The sequence below is a fragment of the Aulonocara stuartgranti genome, assembly GCF_965226115.1.
Source record: "Aulonocara stuartgranti genome assembly, chromosome: 23".
Classification (NCBI taxonomy): domain Eukaryota; kingdom Metazoa; phylum Chordata; class Actinopteri; order Cichliformes; family Cichlidae; genus Aulonocara; species Aulonocara stuartgranti.
The window spans coordinates 22,250,222-22,263,103 of record NC_138958.1 but is presented as its reverse complement, the minus strand read 5'-3'; the positions used below and the strand labels follow the sequence as shown (position 1 = coordinate 22,263,103).

Below are 12,882 nucleotides of genomic sequence, written 5' to 3'. Positions count from 1 at the left end.
CATGAAGAGAAAATTCAAACAGTTTCACTGTCCCCTCTGAGTTAATTGCATAGCAACCATAGCAACGCATGTATTTTCTGAAAAATCACAATTTTGCAACTGAAGACTTAAAGAGAGATAAGATGAAAACAGTAGAAGATCTGAAAAAGCTGAATCATACAGGAATAGCCCAATCATTTGAGAACGTTTTAAAGTTTGAATGGAGTTTCTAGGTGAAAGTATGAGGCAGTAGTTAAGTTTCAAAGACAAGAAAGTTTTAGCAGAATTGTGGAAGTTTCCCATTCATTTCAATGGGACAAATTAAAGGAAAAAAGTGTAATATTTTAAAAAGTATAATAGTAATAAACACCAAAAGTCATAGCCGGCATAAGCAGAAAGAGCAGAACAGTTTAGAGTTTGAACGGTGAAAATAGCACAAAAATTGTGGAAGTAGATCCACGGCGAAAAGTGTACGGAAACACCCGGAATAATAAAGAATAAAGAGAAACAGGAACTCAATAGTGTGGATGCCTATTAAGGCATCCACACAATTAGACTGTTAAAAAAGCCAAAAAGAAAAGAAAGCCCAAGTATTGTTTAAAAAGATGTCCAGTGTTAATTTACTGATTTCCCTTTTGTTTGTTAGTGTTTATCTAAATGTGTTTTTTCTTTGATTTTGTGAAGGAAGGAAGCCAAACTGGAATGTCCAGACTATGTGACTGGCGGCCCCAACAGCTGCCACTTTGACAGCAGCCACACATCTATATGGATGGTGTACTGTTTGACCGTGACCGCCATAACCACCCACAGAAACTACACCTCCAAGCAGCACTGCCTGGACGTGGCGGAAATAGGTAAGGGGTCGGATCTCGGTTAAAAATGCTGATTCAAACTAATTATATGACTCCATTACACAGAAGTTCAGTTTTTTTGCTTCTTTTTGTTTTGATTTGGTTCGTTTGTTATTCAGCCAACAACAAAACTGTTCTGTTAAATGGAATTTGATTCCATTGGAAATGGATTTTGGTGCAGATTTCTCCTTGCGACCTCTTATTTACTGACTAACATTGAGAACAAAGTGATACAAGAAAACAGACGAAAACAGAGCGAGTTTCAAGGCTTCAAAATTCATGTCTGAGTATTGATAAACCCATTTTTTAAAAAAGAAATCTTCATGCTCAGACAGCCAGCTGCGCCACCTGTGGTCAAAGCAGCAGCGAAATAAAGGGCAAAAGTGAGATGACTTTATTGTCTGCAGGCTTTAATTCATTTTACCTCCTGGAAAACTTAAAAGATTGCATAAATAAGATAATTCACAGCAAGTTCACGGGAAGGAGAACTTGTTCTAATCTCAAACTCGATATAAATCAGAAACAGAAAAACATTTGTACACGAAGAGCCAAAGGACTTTGGACTGGAAATCAGTAGGTTTTTAACTTTTCCTCACTGTCATCATAATTGAGCTGTAATTTTATGTGTATCTGGTAAAAAGCCACCAAATGTGTTATTAGTACAAGCAGCTCAATATGACCTTTATTCACTATGTAAATAACAGGTTTTGTCCTTGCTCAAAATTAGCCCTAACTAAGTACAGCTGTAAATTTGACCTCTTTATCATTACATCACACCATTCATTAAAAAAAATTAACACTCAAGGACAGAGGAGGATCTTTAGGCTCATCTTCAAGTTCATAAAAAGACAAAGAGAACTTGACAGTTGACAGAGCTGCCAGTTTGCCGAGAACTAGGAGTTAATAACAACTGTAATAGTCACTGTGATGGCGTGAATAATTACCCACCTACTTCATCTGGATTGGATTAATCCTGAACCTAAATAGAGGATAATAGGGGGATGTGAGGTGTGCACTATGAAGGGAGATTAAAGGAAGCGTTGTGGCTATCTGGCTGAATCACCATGGTACTTACCCTCAACACATAACCTCATCTGGACAGGTCGTGTTTAGAGTTTTGATTTAAAATTGTCTTTAAGTGTAACAAGTACCGTCTGCTGAGGGAATACCTTTTACACATAAACTGTATATAACAGATGGACACAGCCACAGTGATGTCACACATTGGTTTGTGTGTAAGTGTTTTGGCTATGCTTTTTTTGTAACCTAGAGGGACCATGTTTGGATGACAGGTCAGAATGCTGTGTTGTCAACATTTGGCTCTTTTGGCACTTTCCATTTGTACTTTTGCAGAACACACTGTCTGCTGTCTCCTCACAACTTACATACATTTAAATTCCTGAATCAGAAAATACATTACCAATTGGCTTGGCTCTTAACTCCATTTTTAGCTGGAATGGCAACAAATCAAGCAGATTAGAAAGCTGTTCAGTCTATTACAGAGCCTATTCAATTTGGGAAAACAAATTTTACTTTGCTTTGGTCCAAAGCTAAAGTGATTTCCTCGTCTCCTTCATTATGGCACAGTGCCATACCTGAATGCGCTTCTTCAGCTCTATTTAAATGGATCTAGTTTAACATTTAACATCTTTAATGAGCAGCTGTCAGTTTGGAAAGAAACAGCAGCATTGAGAGCAGATTGAGTGGCAAAATAAATGTTTTCACTTATGAATTCACAAGATTAATGGTTTTCTCCCAGCACTGCTCTCTTGACTTATTTTCAGAGCCTGTTGCTTTCTGCCAGAATATGTTTTAAGGCTTAATAACCTAAGAAGAAGCAAACACACCTTAGATGAATCAGTCAGAGGGTGAATTTCCCTCTGACAAATACCCTTTGATGTCGAATTTCAATTAGAGTTTTAATGAGAACACTCCAATACATTTTCAGACTCACTACATAATGAGTTTGACATTTTTTAATGTTAAAATATAGAGAGTGTAGTGTTTATATTATATCCCTGTATAGTACTCTCAAAGCCTCCCAATATGCTTCAAGTTCAAGTTCAAGGTTCTTTATTTGTCACATGCATAGTTATACAAGTATAACACACAGTGAAATGTAGCCTGACACGCTCCTCGACATGTGCAAAGAAATTGGGAGGGGGGGGGGGGGAGGGGGTGTAGAGGAAGAACATTATATATATATGTAGTATATACATTGGGTGAATGTGCAGTAGTAGCAGCAAGCAGGTGAATTCTGTACATTAATATGAATAGACATCTGACTATTTTACAGGATAGACAATTTAAAATTAAAGGAATTGAAATGTACATTGTGCCTTGGTTTAGAGTGTTTGGAGGAGAGTCCTGCCTCAGTCAATTATAGATGATGTAAGAGGGCGGGTGTGTGTGTTTAGGGCACGGATGGCTTGGGGATAGAAGCTCCTCTTGAGTCTCTCTGTCCTTGCCCGGAAGATGCGGAACCTTCTACCAGATTGCAGAAGTTGGAACTGTTTGTTGCCTGGATGGGACGGGTCCTTCAGTATCTGCGCTGCTCTAGTCTGGCATCTCCTGGTGTAGGTGTCCTGAAGCGGGGGGAGAGCAATCCTGCAGCAGCGTTCTGCTGTACGGATCACTCTCTGGAGAGCTTTTTGGTCCTTCACACAGCTGTTCCCGAACCACGATGTCATGTTCTGTGTGAGGATGCTCTCCACAGCGCCTGTATAGAAAATCCTGAGGATCTTTGGAGAGACCCTGAACTTCCTCAGTTGTCGTAGGTGATACAGGCGCTGCCTAGCCTTTTTGGTCTGGACCTGAATGTGGGCAGCCCTTGTCAGGTCTGAGGAGATGTGGACACCAAGATACTTGAAGGACTGCACCCTCTCCGCTGGAGCTCCATTGATGATGATGGGCTTGTAGTCTCTGTGCTGACCCCTTCTGAAGTCCACCACCAGTGATAAGTAGGGTACTAATAGTTCCTACCCAAGTCTAAGAGAAAAGAGAACCCAGAATTTTGACAATTCTGATACACTAGTATTTACCATGTTCTGGATCCTTTTTTTGTTCACAGTTCAGACGGAAACACCAGTCAACCTGACCTACAACCTGACAGACGTCGGTGGTGATGAAATGGGCCACAATGCGCTGATCTCCTGGACCTACCCGGTGCCTGCCCATGTGCAGTACGGTTGGATCACGCTGGTCTATGAGCTGCAGTACAGACGTATTACCGAGCCAGACAACTGGAAGGTAAAGAGAGAAGTAATAATGAACTACAGATGAGTTTTTATACAAATGGAAGAAAAGAAAAAAAGTTCTTGGGGGAAGATCTTTACATTTACAGTTCTGGATATTTATTTAGGAAAGAAAAGAAATCTTTACATCACTGAGGTGTGTTTCTGAATTAAATTGGTGATATTTGCCTTTATTTTATTTTACTTTTAAAAATAATTTAAGCGCAGACAACTGATTCAAATGTGAGATTACAGTCATTTGTTTTAATCGAGTTTTGGTTTCAGGTGAATGAGAAACTAGCTTGTGGGTGTGAGGAAAATGTTGGGTGCATCATCTACATAAAAGATAATATTTTGAATCTTGTACAGAATTTAATTAATAGACATTAGAAAAAACAAGCTCAAACAAAAATGTGATGAGGATGGCAAACTTCAACAAAATGTCAGGAAAAAAGAGGAGAGACCCTAAATTGAGCACATAGAATCTCAAGATACAAAACAAACGAACCAAGAACTTAAAAAAAATTTGCCAACAAAATCCTGTGTAAAACAATGTGGCAGAAAATGTTATACACGTTACACTGAGTTCATTACTCTTCTTTAGACAGAGTTTTACGTATAAAGTAGTTCATTATGGTCTGCATGTCACAGAACATGTTGTCTGTATGCAGGTGAAGTATCCTCTGCGTGAGCCTCAGGTGGAGCTGCTTGGACTCCCGGTGGACGACTACGTGGTCCGAGTTCGTTGCCGTGCGCAGCACTCCAAGCTGTGGAGTGACTGGAGCGCCACGCTGGTGATGAGCATCCCCCCGAGGCAGTCTGCAGGTACATCAGCAGCCAGACGGAGTAACGGTGCTGATTTACATGCTTCTGGTTTTGACTTTCAAGTGTTTCTTATTTTTACATTTATTGTTGGTTTAATTGCAGTGAACACAGTATGTTTCTGCATTTTTAAATTATATTTTGTCGGTTTCTCGTGAGATTCACTTTGAACAAATTTTAAGGCAAGTACAAAAAAGTTAAGCACCTATTTTTATTGTAGATCCTAACTAAAGCTTTATAATGCAGGCATAAAATCACATTGCATTTAGTACAGGCAATGACAAGACATCAATAACTTAAAAAAAACACCATCCAGTTAAAAGCTCTCAACACAGGCTCAGTAGTGCTGTGGCACAGGAGGAAGGATTCAAACATCTACAGCTTGACACTAGACATTAATCCTGCAGACACATGCTAAGCTTTTTAAGCACATTAAGCATATTTCTTTTACATGCAATGTTGTTTTAAAAAAAACAAATTTAAAAAAACAAACAAAAAAAGACAGTTTTTCAGACATAGAAACAGCATTTCTTTCAGTGCAGTGCCAGGATTCTGAATTTGGACAGAATGGATCAGATCTATTTGAGCTGAGGATTCACATTACAGAAGTTAATGTTTTTAATGCTACCACTTCTATTTATTACAAGCAGGTACATGTGCCTGTATCAATCAAGGAAGCAGTACCCAATCAATCACTGTTATTTTTGCTGTACATTAGAAATACTAATATAAGCCAGTTCACAAGCTGTGGGCAGTGACTGAAAGAGGCTCTCCCTCAGTGATCGGGTGAGAACTTCAGTCATTTGGGAGGGATTCAGATTAGATCTGCTACTACTCCATAGATGATGGATGGATGGATGGATGGCTAGACACTGAAATCCAACTGAAATTAAATAAATCCTGTCTTATTTGAATTATTTCCATCATATAGGCTAGATCACAGTAAAAGAGAGCTGAAGAAAGAGACTGTTTGATAAGCTACATTGACTCTCATCAGTCGAGAGGCTCATTGTATTTAAATTCATTAACTTCTCTCAATAGAAACTGCCTCTGCTTTCAAAGAGAACGATATGCAGAAATGTTCAGCTCTGTGTAGTTCTACTGTGAAAAAAAGCTACTGTGTAAAATACATGTGACCCATTTATTAACAATCTCAGGGAAAATTAGTTTTTTCCCCTAAGGGTAGTGTAAATATCTTTTAAACAGCAGGAGAGAGCCATGCTGCTTCAATAAGCATCATGCCATGTCACAAGATATGCATCCACAGCAGTATGCAATGCAAAAGAAAAAAAATTAAAGAAAGTTTCTTTGCTGAATGACTCCTGCTTGCTTAACATGCATCAGCTCGTGTGAAATGGCCTGTTCTGATTGGTGTGAATGATAAATTAATGAATGTTATCTTCAAAGATTGGAAAACGACAGTCTTTTTTCATTTTTTATTTTTAATTGTATTTGTTATAATCATTTAACATGAAATCGAGGAAAATCTCTCTCACAGGCAGTCCTGATGGGCTCTTTGTTAAATTGGTGGGTCCAAGCCCCTTAGGCCCACCCACAACATCACAAAAGATTTCCTCTGTTAAAAAAACATCCCTTTTCCCAATTAAATGTGTCACTGAAGGAGTAAAGCTGCAGGGGAGGAGGAGAGGGACGGTGACTCAAGGTGTGTTTTACCTGTGCAGGTAAATTGCTGGTGCTGATTCTGGTGACTGGAGTTGGCGTTGTGGCTCTGCTTGTTATCACCTTCAGTATTGTTCTACAAAGCAAGAGGTGAGAAAAAATACACATCTGTTTCTATCTTTGTCTTGCCACATATACACATGCGCCCGGACACACAAACACACACACATCATTTGATTTAGATTTTTGGGTTTAATATTGCAGGTGTAGAAGTAAGACGCTAACTGCTGCCCTGCTTCTTGTTTTTGTAGCTGTCAATAAGAATTTTCTTTACATCTGAACTGATTCATTTTTAGGAAGACCTTCAAATTTGTAAAGAATGTTCAGCTGCAGAGAAATTGTTAAACTTAAATTGTTAAACTATCCAATTCTGACGCACAGGAAGAGCAGGCTCAGAGATAACGCTACATTTTTTAAAAAGATTAAATACATTTTATGGCTGGAACACTGACTTCGTTCAATGTGTGTGTGCTAGCTTAGTGCTGCCGTGAAGCTGCCTATTTTATGTGTGTCAATTAAAGGCAAGTACACCCTTTTTCAAGGTTTTACATATCACTACATATTAAAAATAATCTAGTCCCACCAGAGCATTTCAATCAGGTTAAAGTCTGGACTTTGACTGAGCCACAGTCAGTCTGCTGTAGATTCTCTACTGTGCTTGGGATCATTGTCCTGTTTAATGACACAGTTTGGGCCGAGCTTTAGTTGTTGGACAGATGGTCTCAAATTTGACTCTAGAATACTTGGATATACAGAGCACCTCATGGTCAACTCATTGACTTGTGGCTGCAAAACAAGCCTAACTCATGATCCCTCCACCACCATGCTGTAAGCTGGTATGAATTGTTTGTGCTGATACACTGTGTTTGTTTGTGCATTATGATCAGACATCTTTACTTTGGTCTCTTCTGCCCAAAGGATGTCTTCTGGTTTGTTCAGATGCATCACTGCAAACTTAAGCTGTGTTGCAATGTTCTTTTTAGAGAGAAGTTGTTTTCTCTTGGCAACCCCTTCAAACCAGCTTGTTGATCAGTCTTTTTTGAATAATCCTTTTCACATACAGCCACCAGGAGGTGATCAGGATATTTTGGCTATTTTGGCATGTGTTTGAGCTTCTCTTCCCTATAATTTATCATATCTGCATTGCCCCATAATACACACCAACAGTTCCTATTTAAAGCAGAAAGTGGTTCAGAATAATATTTTCCATGGGAACTTTTCAGAGGCTCCACAGAAACACACTGTGAAAAATAAAGATTAGCTTCACTCCTCAGTGTGGACAAAATGAGCGAACGGCGATAGGTTTTGTCTCTTCTCAGGGTCACACTGTTACAGCGTGGGAGGATGAATGTGTTGTTTTTGTTTGCGTACTGACATGTTCAAACCTCCTCTCTGTCTACATTCACCTTCAGAATAAAAGAGTACTTCCTGCCACCCATTCCAAAGCCACGGATCATCGGGATTGACCCATTGCTCCTGAAGGTAAAATGCGTGCATGCATCCCTCCTTTCAGGGTCGTGTTTTAGCCATTTGTCCTGACCTTGTACTTCTGCTCCTTTATTGCCTTCTTTCCATTTGTTGCTTTTATCTCCCCTCCCCCTCTTTTTCTTATTGTATCCTCATGTTTCTCCTTCTTTTGCTGTTTTCACTGAAAATTGCCCTCATGTTCTTTTTCTTTTTTCTATCACTTTCCTCATTTCCCATTTACATTTTGATTCTATTTTTCCTCATCTTAATTTTCATTTCTCATGCTTTTGCTTTCCTGATCCTCTTCCTCTTAATTTCTTAATTTGCCTTACTATTATTTCCTTTATCATTCTTCTTCTTTTCCCATTTTATTCTACATCTTAATTTCTCATTGGTTCATTATTTTTTTCTTTATTTATTTATTCCTCCCATCCCCACCTCCATCCTCAGAAGGGGAACTTGGACGAAATCAACCGCCACTTCAGTAACTTCCACAGATACAGGCCTCCAAGCTACTCTGAGGAAGTCTGGGACCACGTCAGCACTGATGACATCTATCTCACCACACCGAAGCACAGCAGCGACGCACACAACCCTTCGGAATCAGAGAGGGACACCTTAATAGTTCCCTGCAACCCGGCGCCCTTAGAAGTGTCCACCCGGCATCAGCTCACAGCTCTAAACCCAAACTCGTACATGCAGAATGTGCCACCTTACTGCTCTTTACCCAATAAAGCCTTCACCCCACCTCTGAGTATTCCTTCCCCGTGGCCGATGCCAGAGATCGTATCACTGCCCCGGACGGACTACAGCATAATGGAACATCCCAGCCTTTCCAACACCATCCCCACTCCAGACCTCACTTTCAGCACCAGCCCCTCACCGCAGGACTTCTACACCTGTGTCCAGCTCTTAAATGAAAGTGGTGAGGTACATCTAGTGCCATGCTTGCCGCCGCCATACTGCAGGGAGTTCCCACCTCTCCCAAGGGCTAATTTAGATACTGCAGAGAAGGAGGAGAAAAAGAAGACAACCAACCACCAAACTAGGAAGAATGATGGTGGCAACTCTGAGAAGAGTGAGGCGGCTGTCCCTCTGCTGCCTGTTGCTGTTGACAACAGTGGCTGAGTCACAGGAAGGAGATCTATAAACTTTGAGAAAATGCGTCTAACGCAGAGACTTTTAAAATATGCAAAGTAAAATCTCCTGTAACCTGCTGGTTTGACTGGAAAGTGATACTGTTCTGTTCCACACCATTCAAGCTTCAAAGAAGAAGAGCACCTGGTTGACTTAACAACAGGAAGTAAATCTGCAAGCTCAAAGAGCCTTTTTTTTTAGCTTGCTAACATCCTGATCTAGTATTGGAAACCATTTAAAAGACTATGGACCAACAATACTGATGCAATAAAGAACATTATGTTTCGATGACCAACATTTGGGCCCTCACAGTATTGAAACTGATCATTTCAAAGACACTTGGCTAAATTTTAAGCTTCACATGCACTATGCTAGAGCTAAAATCAAAGAAATCAATAGTTAAGAGGAAAAAAATCAAGACTAAATTAATACAAGCAAGCACGTCATCCACAAAAGCTGGATTTCCTGATGAGATTAACACTGAGCTCTATTTATGGGTAATGGAGTTCATCAAACTTGAGGAAGCGTAACTGTAAATAAAATAATATAAATGTCACTTTACCACTCGCTGCTTTTCCCCAAAGCTTCTCATTCAGGGTTGTATGTCTTCTCAGGAAAAAGTGCAATCTGATGTTGAAGGGTGTTTGATTTACGGGGATTGTTTAACTTTCATCCCACTGTTTTCTCTTTCAGTGTCATTAAAGCAACATCTGGTGCATATTACACATATATGTTACAAAGCTGTAAATATGGCAATCTTCATGTCCAGGATATCAACTTATTCCATTGTGTAGTACTTACATGTGCCGGCCTTGTAGGGGAATATTTGCATCACTTTCAGAATGTGAGTCTGGCACATTTCAGTGGGTGTCCCAGACTGGGGAGGAATAAAAAAAAAAAAAAAAATTATATATATATATGTGTGTGTGTGTGTGTGTGTGTGTGTGTGTGTGTGTGTGTGTGTGTGTGTGTGTGTGTGTGTGTGTGTGGGTGACGGAAAGGCTTGGCTCCGAAATTAAACTCACACTCCTGGTATGACATGAAGCTGGCTGCTGCCAAGAAGCCGGACTTGGCAGATGAGAACACCTGTTTCTCTTCAGAGGAGGAACCTGTTACATTTTCAGTCCAGAGTCCCAAAAGATTTATTTAGAGATTTATTCCAGAAATATAAGGAATCAAGGAAAAGTAACTCCACTCCCTCAGGAAGACAGAAACTGTGAATTTATTTTCATTGTACTCAGTATGTTTAACTTTATGAGGTCTCAGTCAGGACCCTATATTTTGGAGAGAAGCAAAAGGCATTCTGATTGCTGTAACGTTTGGGAATTGGGATAATAACAAAATGACTTTGTAATCGCTAAGCATCAGTATAATCACTGAGACCTCACAGGATTAACAAACTTCTACCTCTGGCCACATCTCTTTAGTTTCCAGAGAATATTTAATAAGGTAAAGCCCTCCCCCTCTGGTCTATTACACAATAGTATATATTTTCATAACAGATGGTTTTAGTCAGGATTAAAAAATAACACTATTACAAAAAGTGTTATATATATTTTTTGAAATGATGAAAGACCACCCTCAGGTAGTGTGTTCTTTATTTTCTTGGATCGAAGTGACATATTTTGGAAATCAAAGAGAACCAGTGCATGCATTTAAATTGCAGTATTACATTTTGTATTTAGGTCAAAGAATTCAAAGAGTCTGAGGACTCGTCAGGGGTTAAATACAAAGAGTTGGTTGAAAAAGAAGGATATTTTTAAAGAGCAAATCCAATCTGTCCATCTGCTGCTGGCTGATCTTTGGTGCCAGGTGATCTTACTCTATTTCCAGATTGTAATGACAGCTAAAATTAGAAAGCTGTTCTAGCCCTATTCTTCAGACCAATGGGATGAACAATACCTGTAGTGTGTCTAAGACATAAGGCCTCTTGATGTATCAGTCTTAATTCTGAATGTCCTAACTCTTCCACAATTTATATCCTAGACACCCTGAGAAGGATTTGACCAGTCAGCATCCTGACATTCAAGCCCAACAATATCATGAAATCATTTGGCTGTTTTAGAATGTCTTAAAACGTTTCCAGCATCAGAGTGCCAAACATGCCACCAAAGAAAAGCCAGTAGCATTTTACCAGCTGGATACACTAGGTGATTTTTGATTCCTTAAGCCTCAGAGAAATGCTGTAACCACTGTGTTGAGGTGGGTTCTGTAGCTTACTAATAATTTCTACCTTGTTATTGTCGAAATGGCTGCCATTGTTGTCCCACTAGCTGTTTCAGGACACAGAAATACATGAAATGACCACAAAATCATACTTTAGCAGTGGAAAGCAATGAGTTCCTATCCTGTTGCCATGGTTACCAGAGAGTTTTACATGTGTTTGCTGGTTAATTCCATTAAAAAGTATTTTTCCAACATGATGATGATATCTTGACAGTGCAGTGCCAGGAGATCACCGGAGATCAGCTGCAGGTGCGTGGGCCAAGGGCGTGAGCCCAATCCGAGCTCCGCCCAGGCAGACAGGTAGGAGAGAGAGAGAGAGCAAGGCAAGGGGAGCAGAGAGACAGTAAAACAACAAGCACTTGTGGCCACACTGGGCTGGCCGGGGAGGCACAGGGACCATGACACACCGCTGCCCTGTTAGCTCTGACACTGAGAAGTGTGCCGTCACCGTGGGGTTTTTTTCTTGTGGATGTTGCAGTTAGACGTCGTGCTGTTACCTCTTCTTGTGCCTGTACGTGCCTTTTCTCACAGAGTACTATTTGTTTGCTATTCCTCTGTCGTGTTGAACTCTCAAGCAGCCAACGTGCCACTCCTACACTCCTGGAAATCTTTTAATATGAGCATAAATGGCTGATGGGTGAACACCTACAGTGTCTGCACATGTGTGCTGTGTGGAGCATGTACAAAACCTACTCAGTGTTAGTTACAGTTTCACCTTTTATTGTGTCTAGACAAAAGCACTTTCGATTACTCTTCAATAAAATAAAGAGTTTAAAAGCTTCTAAAAGTGTGTGGGCTTCATCATTCTTAATGCACACACCTTTAAATCAAAACTGTTTGAGATGGTTGATAAAACGGAGTGATTCGTGATTGCTCCAAGAATAATCCTTCTTGTTTATTTCCTCTCATGTTTCTCACTAATGTGTCCAAATTGCAGTTACCTGTCAGCATAACTGGATTTGGTTCTGTCCTGCCTCCTATGCGAGTTATATCTTCTTGTCCTTGTGATGATCAACAACTTATTGAAGATAGATAAATGGTTACTAAATATTAATGAACTGTCAATATATCATTTATAAATGCCTAGAATAAAGAGCTAGGCTTACTTTAGGCGGAACTGGGCTTATCGTAAGTTTTATTTTGTAACAGGCCTAAAGGAACCAAACACCAAAAGAAGCTAAAAATGAAAAAAGTAGAAAATAAATAATGTGAAATTAAGAGAAAAACAGTGGTTTTTGTGAGAGTCAAATGTGTCATGTGTGAAAGTCCACTGACTGCTCAAGTTTTCCCTGGATGCTCCATTTTCATTCCTCAGTCTGAGCACATGGTTCTTTGGTAGGTCACAGTCCCTTCCACCAGAGATACAATCAGACACCAGGAGTTAAGGAGTGAAGTAGGTGTTCTACTTAAGGAGCCTTCCTTGTTGTTGTTGTTGTTGTTTTTATTAAATATGCTGATTGGAACAGTTCCATCATTTACCCACTGTT

General features: G+C 39.8%; 1 protein-coding gene across 4 annotated transcripts in view; it reads left to right on the top strand.

Annotated features, from left to right (window-relative positions):
• Window positions 1-12,182, top strand: part of crfa4 (cytokine receptor family, class I receptor 4) — a 61,774-nt gene extending 49,592 nt beyond the window's left edge. For all 4 annotated transcript variants that reach the window (XM_082525655.1, XM_082525653.1, XM_082525654.1 and 1 more), the window contains exons 4-9: window positions 664-833; window positions 3,901-4,079; window positions 4,735-4,888; window positions 6,568-6,655; window positions 7,978-8,047; window positions 8,483-12,182. In XM_082525655.1, the coding sequence (XP_082381781.1) occupies window positions 664-833; window positions 3,901-4,079; window positions 4,735-4,888; window positions 6,568-6,655; window positions 7,978-8,047; window positions 8,483-9,160 (1,339 nt within the window). In that variant the 3' untranslated portion in view covers window positions 9,161-12,182. The remainder of the gene's footprint in view (window positions 1-663; window positions 834-3,900; window positions 4,080-4,734; window positions 4,889-6,567; window positions 6,656-7,977; window positions 8,048-8,482) is intronic.
• Window positions 12,183-12,882: the final 700 nt, after the last annotated feature.